General features: G+C 47.4%; 2 protein-coding genes and 1 long non-coding RNA gene across 3 annotated transcripts in view; 2 read left to right on the forward strand and 1 right to left on the reverse strand.

Annotated features, from left to right (window-relative positions):
• PLBD2 (phospholipase B domain containing 2) overlaps positions 1–1,059 on the reverse strand; it is a gene marked incomplete at its 5' end in the record, with an annotated part of 24,722 nt that extends 23,663 nt beyond the window's left edge. The window contains one exon of the mRNA XM_080986382.1: positions 845–1,059. Within this exon, the coding sequence (XP_080842508.1) occupies positions 845–1,059 (215 nt within the window). The remainder of the gene's footprint in view (positions 1–844) is intronic.
• LOC308466011 lies at positions 1,056–14,070 on the forward strand. Its single transcript, XR_013980597.1, has 2 exons — positions 1,056–1,286; positions 13,931–14,070. It is a non-coding gene; the product is annotated as an uncharacterized lncRNA (long non-coding RNA).
• SLC8B1 (solute carrier family 8 member B1) overlaps positions 13,366–19,228 on the forward strand; it is a 27,330-nt gene continuing 21,467 nt past the window's right edge. Inside the window, exons 1-3 of the mRNA XM_080986560.1 lie at positions 13,366–14,365; positions 16,216–16,368; positions 18,942–18,994. Coding sequence (XP_080842686.1) covers positions 14,204–14,365; positions 16,216–16,368; positions 18,942–18,994 — 368 coding nt within the window. The 5' untranslated portion in view covers positions 13,366–14,203. The remainder of the gene's footprint in view (positions 14,366–16,215; positions 16,369–18,941; positions 18,995–19,228) is intronic.

Below are 19,228 nucleotides of genomic sequence, written 5' to 3' on the forward strand. Positions count from 1 at the left end.
CCATTGTTATATATTATAGGAGACTGAAGAGTATGTTGAATAGAAGATTCTTAATCCCATTGTAACACAACTGGCCCTGTATTGAATTGGTGTGGGTGTTTATAGGAACAGTATGTTGTGTCGAATTCGAGGTAATCAATGTGTGCCAGCATACCCAATAAGAGTTTCTCAGTAGTCCTACTGGGGTCAGCAGACCGCACTCCTCCCTGCTGCGTCGTGCTTTTGAATAAATGCTGCACATAACTTACTTAAGGCTCTGGACTTCATGTTAAGTCCCTTCTGAGTCTTGTGACTGTTTACTTTGAAATGTCGCAATCCGACCCTTTCGCGTTAGTGGCGCCTTCCTGCTCCTTTTACCAAACGCGGCCCTGGATTCCTGCCCCCGAGGGCACCGCTTTTTGCAGCGCAGTGTGGCACGCACGAACTTAAACCCCACTGCCTTCATTTTGCACCTGCTCCGGGTCTGCGCGCTTTTGCAACGCGGCCCCTTTGCGCGTTTACTCGGAAGTAACCCCCTCCAACAAAACAAAAACACCCGGTGTTCATTTGAGCTTGCACCCGGTAGAAACGTGCACGAGAATCGGACGCTTGCAATGCGCGTTTACTAGGAAGCAAACCCTGCTGCCTTCCTTCCTCTGGGTTTGCCCATCACAACACGCGCGCCTTGCAAGGCAGTGCTAGCAGCCTGTTTACTCGCAAGTAAGCACACCTACGCCCAACAGGGCGTGGTCCCAACCAAAAAGAAAACCTAGCTAGGACCGCAGCCTTGCCGCAGGAACTAATTTGACCCACTGCAGTGGGCGGACACCCGTCTGCCTGCCTGCCTGCCTGCCCGCCTACCTACCCGGTCTCCCGGATGCCCTCGGTCAGGTTAGCCCAGGCGACGGCCGCGGGGACCCAGCCAGTCACGGTCTCCAGCTGTCCGGAGACGGGATCCAGCACCACGGAGCAGCTGCGGGTCGGTTCCGAGCCGGCGGCGGGGAAGAAGGGAGGCGGCCGGGCGGCCTGCTGCGCGATATCGGGCAGGATCAGAGTCAGCAAGAGCGCAAGTCGCGCCATGGCCGGATCGAGGGACGTCCCCACCGGCCCAGGACGAAGGCGCGTCCAAGTCCCACGTGAACCGCTGATGCAGCCGGAGGAGGAGGAGCGCCGAGGAGAGACGGCCCCTCGCCGCGACCGGCGGGCTGTCCCCGCGACGGCCCCAGGGGGGAGCCCCAGGCCCGCGATGGCGAAGGATCGGAGCGAGCGTCCCTTCGCCCGGCCGCCTGCCTGCCTCCCGTCCCAAGGTGAGTTGAGTAGAAACTTCGGCACTTATTGAGCTTAAGGTTGTCGCCGCTGAACCTGGGCATCAAGCCCGCGCAGGAAGCCGCCTTCGTTCTGAGTCAGCTTGGTATTGCCCGCACGGACCGGCAGCGGTTAGTCAAGGTTCCACACCCGGGCGTTTTCCCTAGAGCTTCCTGGAGACTGAACCCGGAGCCCTCTTCGTGCAAAGCAGGTGCTCTAACCAGGGCCGGATTTAGGTTTGATGAAGCCCTAAGCTACTGAAGGCAATGGGGCCCTTTATATGTCCAGCTCTCCTTTGTCAACAACAAATTGTCGCTGTTTTTTGTGTTGAATATTTGCTATATGGTCATTTATGGACCTAATAGGTATCTAAAGCCATTTGCACATAATAAAAATGTACATCATAGGAGCCTACACAACACAAAACACTGTTGCTGTATGTAGGTTTTATTTTATTTGTTTTTTATCTTATATTTTGGAAATGTACATCCAGTGTTTTTTTACTTTAAATTTTTGGGGGGCCCCAAGGGAGTGGGACCATAAAGAAGGCTGATCACCGAAGAATTGATGCTTTTGAATTATGGTGCTGGAGGAGACTCTTGAGAGTCCCATGGACTGCAAGAAGATCAAACCTATCCATTCTGAAGGAAATCAGCCCTGAGTGCTCCCTGGAAGGACAGATCCTGAAGCTGAGGCTCCAATACTTTGGCCACCCCATGAGAAGAGAAGACTCCCTGGAAAAAACCCTGATGTTGGGAAAGATGGAGGGCCCAAGGAGAAGGGGACGACAGAGGATGAGATGGCTGGATAGTGTTCTCCAAGCTACCAGCATGAGTTTGACCAAACTGCGGGAGGCAGTGGAAGACAGGAGTGCCTGGTGTGCTCTGGTCCATGGGGTCACGAAGAGTCGGACATGACTAAACGACTAAACAACAACAACAAAAGAGAGTGGGGCCCTAAGCTATAGCTGGTTTAGCTTATACGTAAATCCGGCACTGGCTCTAACCACTGCACTACTGTGCTTCCCTTGTCATCATAGGACGCTTCCTTATACTGAGCCGGACCATTGGCCCATCTAGTTCAGGGTTTCCCAAACTTGGGTCACCAGCTAATTTTTTTGGACTACAGTTCCCATCATCCCTGAACACTGGTCCTACTAGCTAGGGATGGTGGGAGTTGTAGTCCAAAATACAGCTGGCGACCAAGTTTGGGAAACCCTGATCTAGTTCCTTATTGTCTTTTTTTTTTTAAAAGCAATTTATTAGGTTTTACAATAAAAATAAACATAATAAGCAATATAACATTGATCTTAACATATTTTCACATTTTCTTTGGACTTCCTCACATCTCCCGCTCCCACTTTCATCGTTGTAACATTTGGTCAGCAATTTATCATCTTATTTAAATTCTTATATCCCTTCTATATTTCATAATCTTATAATTCTCAGAAGGAGCTAAATTTCACAGTCTTACTTATTTTCTTAAAAACTAGTTCCTTATTGTCGACTCTACACTGACCGGCAGCGTCTCCAGGATTTCAGACAGGCAGAGTAGATACTCTAACCACTGAGCTGCAGCCTTCCCCCAAATTCACTGAGACTAGATGGCTTTTTGAGAACCCTTCTGTAAAGAGAGGGCTCTGAATTTAGGTGATTAAGCCCCTGCCTGGGAACAAACATTCTTGCCTTGTGCCTAACATATTTTTTCCATCTCAGTTCATTTCTCCTGGATTATTTTGAGAGAATTCAGACTTTGGGGATTAGGACTGTCTGAGGGGAATCTACTGGACTCTCTGACCCAAGTTGGCTGATGACCATTGGAACTGATGAAGCAGAAGGGTGGGAGGCGCAGCAGTAGGGAGTGCCAGAGCCAGGGACAAGGGGAGCCAGCCTGTTTCTGACCCCATCGTCCTCCCTGCTGAGTTCAACAAGGCCAATAAGTGAGATTTAGGACACATTCACACCATCCACTTAAGAGCTCCCTAGGAAGAGGGATTGCTTGTTAAACCACTCTGGAAATGGTAGCTCTGGGAGGGGGAAAAGGTTCTCTGACAAACTACAACTTCCAGAATTCTTTGGGGGAAGCCCTAACTTCTCTGTTGTTGTTTAGTCGTGTCCGACTCTTCGTGACCCCATGGACCAGAGCACGCCAGGCACTCCTGTTTTCCACTGCCTCCTGCAGTTTGGTCAAACGCATGTTCGTAGCTTCAAGAACATTAGCCAACCATCTGGTCCTCTGTCGTCCCCTTCTCCTTGTGCCCTCCATCTTTCCCAACATCAGGGTTTTTTCCAGGGAGTCTTCTCTTCTCATGAGGTGGCCAAAGTATTGGAGCCTCAGCTTCAGGATCTGTCCTTCCAGGGAGCACTCAGGGCTGATTTCCTTCAGAATGGATAGGTTTGATCTTCTTGCAGTCCATGGGACTCTCAAGAGTCTCCTCCAGCACCATAATTCAAAAGCATCAATTCTTCGGCGATCAGCCTTCTTTCTAACTACTCATAGTGCTTTAAATCTCTGGTGTGAAGTGGGGCTGGCAGAGGGTAAGCTGGGCTTGCGTTGAGGCAGTGTGATGGCTGGCTTGGAGCTGTCATTTAAATTTCCCATAATGCCTTGGAGAACCCCTACACCAGAGGCATTGTGGGAAATTTAAATGGTGTCTTTAAGCAGCATGGAACAGTACAGTGGTACCTTGGTTCTCGTACATAATCTGTTCTGCAAGTCCGTAGGACTTCAAAAACATTTGAAAACCAAGGTGCGGCTTCCGATTGGCACAGGCGCCCCGGAAACAATAGCCGACAGCCACATCGGATGTTCAGGAACAGCGGCACACTTACTGTATTTTTCGCTCTATAAGATGCACCAGACCACAAGATGCACCTAGTTTTTGGAGGAGGAAAACAAGCAAAAAAATATTCTGAACCTCAGAAGCCAGAACAGCAAGAGAGATCGCTGCACAGTGAAAGCAGCAATCCCTCTTACTGTTCTGGCTTCTGGGATAGCTGTGCAGCCTGCATTCGCTCCATAAAACGCACACACATTCCCCCTTACTTTTTAGGAGGGAAAAAGTGAGTCATAGAGCAAAAAATACGGTACTTCCGGGTATTTGCCGTTCGGGAGCCGAAATGATCGAGTACCAAGGCGTTCAAGAACCAAGGTTCCACTGTAGGTCCCATTTACAAGCAAGTTTTGATTATTATTTTTATGTTTATCAATCCGGAGGAAGGGAAAGAACAGCTGTCTGTGGGTACAGTGTGCTTGATTGACTTCTTCGAACTTTTTATTGTTTAACAAAGCAACTGAAATATTCATGAATAAGAGCCTGTCATTTTGGGGGAGTGATGCTTTTTATATAGACAGCAAATCTTTATATGGTAATCATAGGAAAACTATGTTTATGTGTGCGTGCGTATTCCATTTGGAATTGATACGCTAGAATAAAATTGGATGTCTTCCGAAAAGCTAGGATATTATGGTATCCAAAGTTGCGCCAAGTCGCTCATGCCATTGGCTCAAGGATTTCTGCTCCCACAACAGAACTTTTCCTGCTCTATGGAACTCGCTCCCATAGGAGGCAGTGATGGCTACCAACCTAGATGGCTTTAAGAGAGGACTGGGCAAATTCATGGCTGTCTACTAGCCATGATGGCTATGATCTGCCTCCACAGTTGGCTTCTGAATACCAGTTGCTGGAAACTGCAGGAGGGGAAAGTGATCTTGCCCATAGCTCCTGCTTGCAGGCTTCCCATTTGGGCATCCGGATGGCCACCATGAGAACAAGATGCTGGACTAGATGAGCCAATGGCCCTGATCCAGCAGGCTCTGATGTTCTTATGTGAAGGGGGAGGTTCCGCTGCACAAGTGTAAATCCTTGCAGTAACAAGAGAGAGAGATAAAACTTTATTCGCATAGCCAATGGCCATAGCAACAGTAAAACATTACAGTATATGCAGAAAAGGAAATTTGATATAAAAGCACAATTTAAAGTCCTGAATCAGCAGTCAGTTAGTCGCCCTTATTCTGATTGCCCCTGCTATGAACCTAGCAACCTTTGCTGTTATCTGCTCATTTTGATCTGATAGAAGAAAGGAGATTGTGGCAGTGGTTGAGCGCCCTGGGATGGTTAGTACAAGTGGGGTGATGATCTCATTCCTCAGGTCTTTGTAGAGAGTACAGGGCAGGAGGACATGTGCCACTGTTTCGGTGCTACCATCTCCACAGGGGCAAAGACGTTTCTCAGGTGGGATCTTTTGGAATCGACCCTCAAGTACCGCAGATGGCAAAACATCCAGTCTTGCAAGTATCAAAGCACATCCGTATTTTGGGATAATGAGTTTGTGCAGATATGGGGCCACAGAATCAAAATGGAGAGGTGGAAACTGAACATACCAAGGGCAGAATTTCCTTATAGTGGCCAGGTTGTTCTGATGCTCGATATCTTTTAGACGTTGACCAATTAGACTGTTTGCTTTAGTGGGGCCCATAGTGAGTAGGTGTTGTGGGGATAGGCCACAAGAGTGAAGTTTTTGATAGACGGTTTTAAGCCAGGCACTTTTATGGGAGTCTTGAAGTACTAGGGATAGTAAACCGGGGGGATTTGAGTTTAGGCAGAGCCAGAAGTTAAGAGTTCTTTGCCAAGTCTGTACTTCTACTGAAGTGAGACTTGCCTCCAGTCTCAATGATGCGTTTGGGATGCATGGCGGTACAGAAAAAATCTTTCAGTAACAAGGATTTGGATGCCACCCAATGACTTCAGATTCCCACCCACCCCCATCTACGTTAACTATAAGAGAGAGAGAAATACTTAGCAGTTTTGACTCCAAAGTTCATTCTTTCAGGAAAAGAGTGACTTTTGTTCAGGGGAGGACGGATTTGCCGTTGCAGAAAGAAACTCTGTGGCCCACCCACGTGGCCCCAAGCGAACAGTACAGCTTCCAAAGGAGACCTGCACTCGGAGACCCCGGTCTTGCCAAAGTACACAGGACTCTTGAGTTTTGAAGGGGCCTTGGCTATTTCAGCAAAAAAATTAAAAAGTCTGCAGCTTTCCTGAGCTGTGATAGGCCACGGCGATGGGAACGTGGGTGGCTGAGTTCATTGGGTCTCATGTGATCCTGGTGGGGCAATTTCACAAGATGCCGTGTTGATCTTTTAAGCTCTTAAGGCTGTTATGTCACCAGCCCCAGGTAACAGGGCCCCTGCTCTCCCAGGAGTTTTTGGCCTATCAGGTGGAATGCAGCGTGGGAGAGACTGGTAGGATATAGCTGAAGGATAATACAGAGCAGGGCTTCCCCCGACGTCTGAGTTCATCCACCACTTTGATGGACTTATAAAGTTGACATTGAACCCCCCCCATCTTAATTCTTAAGAATGTGAAGTAAAATTAAGAAATAAACAACATTTATTAATCATCAATCACCATTACTAGGAATGGTAAAACATAAAAAAGGGAAATAAACAAGTGAAAATGGTTCCAAATTATTATTTTTTGTACTATGTCTTGTAAATTATTATTATTATTATTATTATTATTATTATTATTACCCCACCCTTTTCCCTGATGGGACTTAAGGCAGATTACAGATAAAAGCCATAATTAAAAAACATTGATAGAAATACAACTATATACAGTGGAACCTCTGGCTACAGACGTAATCCGTGACGGAGGAACGTCGGCAACCCGCAGCGTTCGTAACCTGCAGTGCTACATCTGTGCACGCACGTGATGCGATTTGGTGCTGTGCATGCGCAAGCGGCGAAACCTGGAAGTAACCCTTTCCGGTACTTCCGGGTTTCCCTTGGTCCACAACCTGAAAATACGTAACCCGAAGCATTTGTAACCCGAGGTACCACTGTGGTACAGTGGTACCTTGGTTGTCAAACTTAATCCATTCCACGGTTCGAAAATCAAGGCACGGCTTCCGATTGGCTGCAGGAGCTTCCTGGCACTCAATCGGAAGTCGCAGAAGCCATGTCGGATGTTCGGCTTCCAAAAAACGTTCACAAACTGGAACACTCACTTCCGGGTTTACAGCGTTCGGGAGCCAGTCGGGTCCGACTACCAAGGCGTTCAACAACCAAGGTACAACTGTACACATGGTATTTAAAATCTATTAAAACTATACCAGTAATGACAATAAAAACAGCACGGCACCAGTTCCCAAAAGTGTATTGGAACAAATTTTCACCTGTTGAACGAAAGGCAACAAAGAGGGAGCCGATATAATTTCCTAAGAGAGAGAGTTCCAAATTCTGGGAGCAACCGAGAAGGCCTTTCTTAGTCCCCTTTCAACCCCTGTACAGTGACTCCATGGGGGCCAATATTGACCACTTTGGGAAACTGTGATATTAAAGCCATTTCTTTTACATCCACGATTTAACAGCTCCATTCCTTTATCTTCAGGGCCAGGGAGAGACTGTGTTCCGTGGGAACAGGGGTGCTTGGCCAATATAAACCGGATTAAGCTCAAGGCCTATCTAGTCCAGCCTCCTGTTCTCACAATGGTCCGCCAGATGCTCTTAAAATTGTGCAAGTTGCTTGAAATTTCTTATGTTGGCAAGGGACTAATGAATCGAAAGAACAACAAAAAAAGTTATTATAATTAAGATATTATAATAATTATACTAGTATTACTAAATATTATAATATTTATAATTGCAATAATCCCTCAGAGTCAATACAGCTAGTTAAGTTTTAACCAGCCCCGTTTAACTCGGAGAAAATTACATCTTAGTAAACACGAGATAGGGGCTGCCCAAGCGCTGCAACAAGACTGCTGGGATAGTCGATAGAGCATGAGGCTCTCAATTTCAGGGGCCTGAGTTCGAGTCTTCGAGCTCCACGTTGGCCTGCTTTGCAGCGGACTGCGCTAGGCGTCCCTCGTGGTCCGGATTTTTGGACGCAACAGAAATACGGCTGTTCGCCTTTAAGGGGGAAAGGCAAGTTGTCTCTTTAAGCCGCTGGCGAGGGAAGGAGGGCTGAGCTGGCAAGGGAGGGCGGAGTTGCGGCTTGTTTGGCCGGCTAAAGGCAGGGGATCGGCGGTGCTTCTGCTGCTGCCGGAGCTGGTGGGCTGTCTGCTTCTGCTGGTGAGTTGCCGCGGAGGCCGGTGGCTTGAAGCGCACAGGTGCGGCGGGTAAGGGCTTTTGCAAGGGAGCAGCGCCTTGCGCGCCCGGCTGCAAAGGGCGATCGCCCGGGAGCGGGGGATCTTGCTAACCGAGCCTCGCAGCTTCTGGCGTGGAGACGGAGGGCGCGATCCCGCGCGGCGCTTCCTCGCCTCTTCGCTCCGCTTTTGCGCGCTCAGGTCGGAGGCGCCCCGCGCGTCGTGCCAAGGCGAGCGGAGCGGGAGGGAAAAGAAGACGGCGGGCAAAGGACGCCGCCTGGCTGCTACTTGGCAAGAGCCGGAGAAATGGATGCCAATCCGAATCGGGGCAGGATTTGTTTACTTGCTGAGGCTGCGTGTTGGCCTTCCGGGACCGTGGAGATGGGCGCGGGTGGGCACTGAGAAGAAAACGGTGGGTGGGAAATTGCGCGCGCGCGCATGGCACTTGGCTTTGTTTGCAGGATCAGACCAACGGCCTCATCCCGTTAGGCTTTCTCTAGAGTAGAGGCTACTGGGTCGTTTGCTACTAGCTCTGCCTGTTTGGGGGAAGGGGAACAAAACAGGAGGGGAATGCCCCCTTTGTGCCTGGGATCTGACACTCGGAAGAGGTAAACTGCTTTTGCCCATGGAGGTTCTATTGTGGCCAGATCGCTTTATTTATTTTCGTTTTGTAGCTCACCTTTCCTCTCTCCTCCCCAAAGGTACAGTTGGAATTTAGCTGGTATTTCAGGCCAGAGTGTTTGATATTTTGGTGGTGGGGAGAAAGTTCACAACCTAGGCAGTGGATGGGAACTACTGCTGCCAGGAGACAAAAACTATAGGGAATATTGCTTTGTACCGAGTTAGATCCACCCTGCTCAATATTGTCTGCACTGACTGGCAGTGGTGGATGCTCTTACTATTGACCATTTTACCTCTCCCCACCCCAACTTGGCATCTCCCAGGTGTTTTGGGCCATAACTCCCTATTGCTGCCTGGGGCTGGTGAGTCCATATACCAAGTCTTTTGGAAGACACCAAATTTGGGGAAGACTGAACTAGCCTATTATTAGAAGGGTTCAGGTGACCCCCCCCCCCACTGCATGTTAAAAGCGGGTGCAAATGGTGGCAGCGAAGCAACATTAAGTCATTAAAAGCCTAATGGACCTTGCCAAGTCCTGTGATTGTGAATTACGTAAAAGAATTATGGGGTGTGTTTAGAGATAATGCATTTCCTTTGTGTCGGGAAACCTACATTACTGCAGACTCAGGCTGCTGACCCATCAATGAATGGACGTATTTTTCCAGCCAGTGGTATGAAGGGCGGTGATGCAAGCTGCGCAAGCTGCATAGGATTGTTTTTTGGCTTTCATGTCTCTGAGTTCTGTCTAACTTGAAGGGGGTTTGGTGGGTGTGAAGGTACATCGTCCTTCTAGTCGTAGAGGCAATTATAGATCATTTCCATTCTTTTATTTTGCAAAATAAAATATATACCGGTACCACTTGATTGCAATAAAGCCCTGGAGCAGTTTGCAAAAAGAATGAAAATATTGGTTAAAAAAGAGAGAGAGAGTTTAAAATGTCTCTTTTGAACACTCAAAAAATAATTAAAGCAACAATCAGCCAAAAACCAGCTTAAAATGCATTCTACATGTTAAGTACAGTGGTACCTCTGGTTACGTACTTAATTCGTTCCGGAGGTCCATTCTTAACCTGAAACTGTTCTTAACCTGAAGCACCACTTTAGCTAATGGGGCCTCCTGCTGCCGCCACACGATTTCTATTCTCATCCTGAAGCAAAGTTCTTAACCCGAGGTAATATTTCTGGGTTAGCGGAGTCTGTAACTTGAAGCGTATGTAACCTGAAGCGTATGTAACCTGAGGTACCACTGTATAGGTATGCCTGAATAAAAAAAGGTTTTAGTAGGCACCAAAAAAAATACAGTGAAGGTGCCAGCCTGGTGTCAACAGGCAGGGAGTTCCAAAGATCAATTTCTTGTATCTTTCCTCTTACCTGGTGTTTTCTCTTCTGCCTCTAGTAATTTAGGTGCTGTAGCCCACTAGTCCTCAGCCTTTTTAGGCCCAGGACCCACCATTAACCCAAACATGCATTTGAGGGGACCCAATTCTGATTTTTTGTTATTTAAATATACCTGAAGGAGCGTTTCCACCCCCATCTTTCAGCCCGGACACTGAAGTCCAGTTCCGAGGGTCTTCTGGAGGTTCCATCACTGTGAGGTTACAGGGAACCAGGCAGAGGGCCTTCTCGATAGTGGTGCCCGCCCTGTGGAACGCCCTCCCATCAGATGTCAAGGAAATAAACAACTATCTGACTTTTAGAAGACATCTGAAGGCAGCCCTGTTGATGGAAGTTTTAATGTTTTATTTTTTATGGTGTTTTTGATATTCTGTTGGAAGCTGCCCAAAGTGGCTGGGGAGGCCCAGCCAGATAGGCAGGGTATACGTAATTTATTATTATTATTATTATTATTATTAAAAAATAGCAACTGCAATGCCTGCAGAATGATGGAAGGGAGGGCTAACCCTTTCTTCCCATATCATGGTCCTGTCAGGAGCTGCTCCCCTCTGATGCAGTTTGCTCTGAGTATTTGGCCCCAATGGAAGATTCCCTGCCAGAACTCATTTCCTCGGGGGAGACTTTCATCAGGACTGCAGTATGGGAGGAAGTGGTTAAACCCACCACCACTTCCTGAAAGGGGTCATGTGATTCCAATTCTCTCCCCTCTCACAATCACACCTACACTGTCAAAATCAAACTTTGCACATGTGCATTTTAACCCATTACTTACTCCAGTCCTTGTTAACTGCTGCATTGAAAACTTAACATATAGGGTAACGGTCCTGGCTGAGTGGTAGAGCATCCTTGCATGCAGAACGTGCTGGGTTCAATCTCCAGGTATGGCTAGGGAAAGACTCCTTGTCTCGAATCCTAGAGAGCCACTGCCAGTCAGTGTAGACAGTACTGAGCTAGATGCACCCACTAAGGACGCGGGTGGCACTGTGGTCTAAACCACTGAGCTTCTTGGGCTTGCTGAACGGAAGGTCAGTGGTTCGAATCCCCGCGATGGGGTGAGCTCCCGTTGCTCTGTCCCAGCTCCTGCCAACCTAGCAGTTCGAAAGCACACCAGTGCAAGTAGATAAATCGGTACCTCTGCGACGAGAAGGTAAACAGCATTTCCATGTGCTCTGGCACTCATTACGGTTTCCCGTTGCGCCAGAAGCGGTTTAGTCATGCCGGCCACATGACCCGGAAAGCTGTCTTGGACAAACGCTGGCTCCCTCGGCCTGAAAGCGAAATGAGCACCACAACCCCAAAGGCGATTTTGACTGGACATAACTGTCCAGGGGTCCTTTATCTTTTACCTTTACCCATCCTGGATGGACTCAGTAGTCTGACTTTGTATGTAAGGCAGCTTCCAGCCAAATGCGGCCCTCATAAGCCTCTCTAGCAGGCCCCTGGGCACCTTTCCCCAGTCCACATACTTTTCTCCTTGCTTGAACACAGAGGGAAAATCCATATGAACTAGGGCAATCCCAACAGGTGGTGATAGGGGACCAGTGGCATTGCAGGGGTTTGGACCAGATGATCCTTAGGGTCCCTTCCGACTCTCTATATATCTATGATTAGATGAACTACCCCTGTTTTTATGAAAGCATTAGGAAGTTCTTTTGCATTTCCTTAATTCCTCAACAGGGGGAAAAATAACCAGCATTTCTACTGAAGTTTCAGCCATCTGCACATTTTATCTAAAAATATAATTGACCAGCTGGAGAAAAAGCAGATGTGATTCATCAACTCAAGAAATTGTTATAAAACCCAAGGTGTACCGGAACACTGGAATCCTCTCCCCGGCTGTAAACAGAGGTCTGGGCAGAAGACGGTGTTTTAAAAATAGTGTTAGGAGCAGAAGGGCTGATGCGCTGAACTCCTTCTTCTGGGGAAAGGTTTTCAGGTTTTCAAATCCCCTCCCTTTGTTATCTTGGAACAGGCCAGCCTGGGTAAACAAAGTGGCTGATAAGAATTCTCTCTCTCTCTCTCTCTCTTTTTTAAAAAAGAAATCCTCCAGAATTTCTAGGATCATTTGACTTTGTGACCTCTGTCACTCTCCTTCCACACCACCTGGTTTCATGCTAATTTGTACCTTGCTAGCTAGGTGGTGGTGAAAGGAATTCCCCGAGAAAAGATGCTTTTTAGTGTCAACAGAGTTTGATTGCATCTGGGTGAAATGTTACAGCTAAACCTGTCTCACTGCATAGCGATGAGCTGGGTGGACCAATGATCTGATTCGGGACAATTCAACCTCCTGTGTTCCTTTTTAAATCAGCCCTTTTTATGAGGAACGATGAGGACTGGAATCTTTTTTTTAGGGGAAGGGATAGGTTTTTCCACATTACCTGGCCCTCAGAACTGTCTGCAGGCCACGCCCCTCTCTCTCCTCAAGCCACACCCCTTTTAACCTCGCCCTCTTAGAGAAGCCAGCCTTCTGTGTTGGTTTACATCTGTTGCCCCTCCCACTTTTGCCTCTGGCCCCGCCCACCGCATGCATGTGGCCCCTGGCAGGTCACCCAGAAGAGAATGCGGGCCTTGGGCAGAACATTTTTTTAACCCTTCCTACTCCAGAGGGTGTCTCCTGATCCACCGGAGAAGAAGCTTTGTGCTAAAATAGCCTGTAAGCACCAGTTGGAACCGTGGAATGGTATTCACAGTGATGGAACAGAAAGGGCAATTATTACTTGTAAGGAGTCCTTCCTTTGATGTTGTAGCACCTGCACTTTGGAACTCCCTGCCGATTGACATTAGGCAGACACCATCACCGTACTGTACACCTGCTGAAAGCTTTCCTGTTTCAGCAGGGCCTATCCAGACACCTGCTTTGGTTACATCTGTTTGTAAATTTGTTTTAGATGTTTTACTGTGTCCTTTAACAGCTTTCAGATGCATTTTTTATTTTTTTAAATAGCGTAGGTGTTTGCCATCCTGGCTCCTTTTGAAATGCACATTTACTAAAATAAATGAAGCAGATGAGTTATTTATGCCTTGCTTTTCAGCAGAGGATTAGACCAGAAAGCAGCTTATAATTAAAATCCATATAAAGATATAATTAGGGGAATGGCAGTGTGTATAGTGAGGGGCAGTTCCTTTTAGCCTCTGTTGACACCCTCCAAATTCCAGCCTCTTTGCTCCAGGGGGAGAAAGGTGCAGGAACAAGTGGAACTGGCCAGCTGGTGACCCTCAGAAACAGCCCTTCTGCATAGTCTTCCTTCTGTAACTCCTATGATTTCTCTTTCTTCCTCTCCTTTTTCTCCCCAATTTTTAATTCGTTCATTTTTTGAAATGTTCATATGTGTTCCACCCTGGTGGTTGAGAAGGAGCTTGAATCTCTTTTTTAAAAAAAACAAAAACAAAAACCCGACTCACTGTAATGTAAAAAAAGGGGTTTAGCTTTTCACCTTCTCTGATGAAATCGATTCTCCCATTAGTAGTTGCGAAAATCTTTTTGGTGGTTTGATCTGCTGGTTTTAAAGCGGTTTTTTTGCCCTTTTGCTTCTCCCCAGGTCCCAGTTCTCTCCACAAAGGGAAACCGCTGCAAGAGAATTCTCCAGCCTGAACGGAGAGGGGGCTACTTCTCCATTTCCATTAACGGCTCCAGTTTGTGAAATTTCCTGCTGGTTGGAGCAGGGGGGCTTCTCTTACTCCCCTCCCCTCTCTCCGTACCCCCGGCTCCCGGACAGGTGATGCCGTAAAGCGTGGACAAAGTGTGGACGTCTTCGCTTTGTAAGGTGGCTGGGCTCTTCGGTTCTGGACGGAGAAAATTTTGGCCAGCTGCCATGTGGACTTTCTGGGTCTTTGGAGTGGCCTGCATGGCAGCCGAGGGGGCCAGCGCAGTAGGATATCCCAATAGCTCAGAGGACCCCAAGATCTCATCTTCTCTTCACTTGGACACCAGTGGGCAGCTCAACAGGATCCTGAGCTCAGGACGAGCTGTGGACGTGAGTAGCCGAAGGGGCAGAAAGAAGCCACCAAAATTGCTGTTTGGTTGACTATTTGCATTTATTAATTGCTTGCCCCCACAGGGAGTCTCCAAGCAAAAGGATCAGAGTTTCCTGGGAAGAGGCATTGATTGTTAAACCACTCTGGGAATTGTAGTTCTGGGAGGGGGAATAGCCTCTTAACAACTCTCAGCGTGACTTTCCACAGTTCTTTGGGGAAGCCACAGCTTTAAAGCACTGGTATTACCGTGGTGTAAAGGGAAGATGTGAATGTGACTTGGTTTCTTCAGCAAGCCTCCCAGAATTTTCCAGATCCCAAGGAGATTGCCTTCCTTGCCATTGTGTTATGACTGGAATGGGGCTTTGCCCTTGCCTAGCAAGGACACCTAGTTGAGCTCAAGCCTGCTCAGCCAGTGAAAATGCTTCTGAAGGGAGCCAAGAATGCCTGTTTGTGGCAGAGCCGGTTATTTCACTCTGCAGCGGGAGGGCCTGCCCCACAGATCTCCCTCCACCCTTATCTTGCAGCTGCTTTCAAGCCCAGATCCGAATTAGTCCTGACCCCTGGCCTCTCTCTACTCGGAGCCAAGCTGGGGGGTAGTTCTGCATGTGTATTATAGTAACCATTTTCAGGGATGGTATGAGAAGGAATTCATTGAAGAAGACCTCTGTGGTCCTCTTTCATCCCAGGGCTGAACTACTGCATTGCACTTTTATGTGGGCGTCCCTTGAAGACTGTTTGGAAGCTTCAGCTGGTGTAGAATGCAGCAGCCTGCCTCATAATGGGGCTGGGCAGCCAGGAACACAGCATGCCAGCGTTCTGGGGTCTGTCAGCTGCTCCTCCTGTGCTCTCCTGGGAACAATCCGAGGTGGTGGTTTAGCTTTTTTGCAATACTGCGGGACCCAAATGCTAACTTGGTTTCCTAACTGTTGGTGCTCGCTGTTAACACCTTTCCCTCTGTTCCTAGTTCCTGTTGTAGTTTCATCTGGCGTTCTTTTACAGCTCTGGCACTGAGTGGAGGGTTGGGCTGGATGGCCTCTAAGATCCCAAATGATCTAAAATTATCAAATCACCTGTGAAACGTGCAAAAAGCTTGGGGAAGAGAGGTTGGCACTTCCGTCATTTTCTTCCTCGAGAGCCTCTCCCAAGCAGGGCAAAAGGATCCCTTGATTTCTTATATAAAGGAGATTCAGATCCCCTTTGTCTTAGGCCCTCCTATGGGCCTTTTTATTTTATTCGTTATTATTTTTTGATTTATTGATATCTCACCTTTTTCTCCAAGGAGCCCAAGATGGCGTACATAGTTCTCCCCTTCCTCACTTAATCCCAACAACAACAACAACAACCACCACCCTATGCAGTAGATTTGACTTGAGAACACAGCAGGAGCGTAGGAAGCTGCCATAAACCGAGTCAGACCATTGCTCCATCTACAGAAACTGGTAGCAGCTTCAGACAGGGTTCTCTCCCAGCCATACCTGGAGATGAGAGATTTAAACATGGGACTTTCTGCCTGCAAGACAGATGCCCTAACCAAGATAAAAGCAGACTTAACTTTTATTTATCTGTACATTTACGTTTCCCGTTTTCCTCCAGCACACTCAAGGCAGCATGCATCCATCTCCCCTGTTATATCCTCACAGCAACCCTGTGAGGTAGGCTTGAGAGGCAGAGACGGGTCGCCGAGGTAGCTTCACTGCCAAGTGGGGACTGGAAACCTGGTCTCCCAGGTCCAAAATCTGACTGTCCAACCACTGTTGGCCCTCCGTGAATAAATGATTGGCAGCGACTGGACCCCCACGGTGGGATTTCTGGTCTCTTAATTTTATTTCTTTTATTTTTGTCCCTCCAGTGCAGAGAGGTGGGGAAGGAAAACATCTCCAGACGCTGCTTCTTCATCCGGAACAACCCAGACTGCCAGATGGATGGCGGGTTTCTTAACTACCTCAATGGAGCTTTCTGCGTTTTCCCTGCTGCTCTCCAACCTCTTGCAGTGACCCTCTATGTAAGGACCAAAGTGGAGGAATCCGGGTGGGTGGGAAGGGATTTTAGGAGCCCCCTTAGTTGCGTTGCTGGTTGACAGCAGAGCCTGGGAGATGTCATAAGGGCCTCCTGACTCCTCTGAATACCAGTTGCCGCAGGAGGGGAGAGTGATCTTGTGCTCAATTCAAAAGTGTTGGTCCTGACCTTTAAAGCCCTAAACGGCCTCGGTCCTGTATACCTGAAGGAGCGTCTCCACCCCTATTGTTCACCCCGACACTGAGGTCCAGTTCCGAAGGCCTTCTGGCGGTTCCCTCACTGTGAGAACTGAGGTTGCAGGGAACCAGGCAGAGGGCCTTCTCAGTGGTGGCGCCCGCCCTGTGGAACGTCCTCCCGTCAGGTGTCAAGGAAATACAGTGGTACCTTGTTTCTCAGACTTAATCCGTTCCAGAAGTCCCTTCCAAAACCAAAGTATTCCAAAACCAAGGCACGCTTTCCCATAGAAAGTAATGGGAAATGGATTAATCCGTTCCAGACTTTCTAAAAAAACTGCTAAAACAGCAATTTAACATGAATTTTACTATCTAACAAGACCATTGATCCATAAAATGAAAGCAATAAACAATGTACTGCAGTCACACAATCAATCAATCAGTAGCTGAACTGGGTTTCACACAGTCACACACAAAATGAGCCGCAAAAACAAAACACAAAATGAATAGCAAAACCAGACAGACCTCAGCGTAACACTCAAAATGGAAGTGGGGCACTCAAAACGAAGCACATTCGGCTTCCAAAAAATGTTCGCAAACTGGAACACTTATTTCCAGGTTTGAAGTGTTTGGGTTCCAAGTTGTTTGAGTACCAAGGCATTTGAGAACCAAGGTACCACTGTAAGCAACTATCTGACTTTTAGAAGACATCTGAAGGCAGCCCTGTTTAGGGAAGTTTTTAATGTTTCAATCTATTTTTAATAATCTGTTGGGAGCCGCCCAGAGTGGCTGGGGAAACCAGCCAGATGGGCGGGGTATAAATAATAAATTATTGTTATTATTAATTATTCCGGCTTTTGGTCTGATCCAGCAGGCATTGTATTAGCTGTATCTTGCACATGGTGCCGACAGGTTGCATGTGGCGCTGGGGGATTTTGAGCAAGAACAAGCAAACGTGAGCTGGTTCAACTTGGCTGTGCAACAGACGCCAGCTACTTAGGGGGAAGGAATGGCAGCCACATGTAGTGGAGCTGCGGGAAGACAGATTGATCAAGCGCAAGGAACCGGCTCCTTTTAAGAAAGAGGATCTGCCTTTTTTTTTCTGGGAAGAGGGACCAGGAAGGGATGACGCTGCAGCTAAGGGTGTTTGCTGGGTCAGGGCAAGGGCAGCTTTAGGAATGAGGAAGGTGGAGCAGGAGAACTTGCATTTTGGTATCTTTTCAGAGAATCTCCTCTTGTGAGTTTAGCCCAAGGCAAATTGCCTGATTTGCATTTGCTTTTGCAGGATCTGTACTGAGTTCTCCTCAGGCATCTTTGAATAAGGAAGTGAAAAGGCTGCCCACCTGCGCACCCCAGAAGGTGCATATGTGGCTCCCCTCCATTAGGATAGAGCATGAGACTCTTAATCTCAGGCTCGGGGGTTCAAGCCCCACGTTGCTCAAAAAATATATATCCTGTGTTGCAGGGGGTTGGATGAAACAATCCTTGGGGTCCTTTGTAACTCTACAAATCTATGATTCTATCTAATCAAGAATGGGAACTGTTATTGACCAGGATTCCTATCCCCATGGTGGGGATACATAGGCGCCCCTTTGGGCTAGTAATTGATCAGTTGTATGACAATTGGACAAGCCTGCCAAGATATGTAGAATGCATGCATGTTTTGACCTGTTTTCAGTTTTATCATTTTATTAAATAGTTGTTTTATTTTTTTGTAAACCACTTTAAGGGGTCTCCCCCCATTAAGTGGAGAGTGTGTGTATGTGTTGTGTGTGTATGTATGTATATATATTAAATAAATAAAAATCTGGAGGAGCATGCTGAGCACATTGGTCAACAGCTTAGCAGACAGAGTTAGCCTGCATATTCTTGGCATCTGCATGTTCAATACCAAATGTCTGAAGAAGGATCAGAAGTTGAGTTTATTTGTGATGACCACAGCTTGGAACACCTGCTTTGCATGCAGAAGGTCCCAGATTTTAATTCCTGGCATCTCTAGGTAGGACTGGGGGAGAGCCACATCTAATCAGTGCAGATAATCCTGAGCTAGATGGCCTGATGGTCTGACTCTGTATAAAACAGCTTCCTGCACTCCCAGAAGTTGACCCAGGGCTGTAGGTTCTGCAACAAGTTAAATTAGTATTCTGCAATTAAATATAAGATAAAGGGAAAGGACTGACACCTGTTCTGAGAATTTAGGGTACAGCTGAGTTCTAAGAGTGTTTAAGTTCAGTAAGTGCAGATTGATTGATTTATTGAGACTTTGGATTATCAGAACTATGTACAGTTTTTTGAAAAACATTTTGTTCAAGCCACAGAATGTTTTGGAGTCCTTCCCTTTCCCTCCCTTTTTCACGACCGGAATTGTCTCTGGGTTTCCCCGCAGGCTCTGTGGCTGGTTTATCTCTTTGTCATCCTTGGGGTCACAGCCGAGAAATTGTAAGTAACAACAACGCCAGGCGTCTCTCACTTCCTCTTCCGCCGCAAGTTTTTAAAAGGTGGCTTCCTGGCCTTCAAATGGGGGGAAGGGCCATAACAGGATATAAGCTTGTTTGGAAATGGGATGCTGTCATTCAGAAATGGTTCTCTCTACTTCCTCTCCAGTTTGTCATTCATTCATATTTTATTATTATTAAGTGCATGCTGCTAAAAAATAGTCGCAAGGCTCATCTG

Source organism: Podarcis pityusensis (genome assembly GCF_964106645.2).
Source record: "Podarcis pityusensis genome assembly, chromosome: 16".
Lineage (NCBI taxonomy): Eukaryota > Metazoa > Chordata > Lepidosauria > Squamata > Lacertidae > Podarcis > Podarcis pityusensis.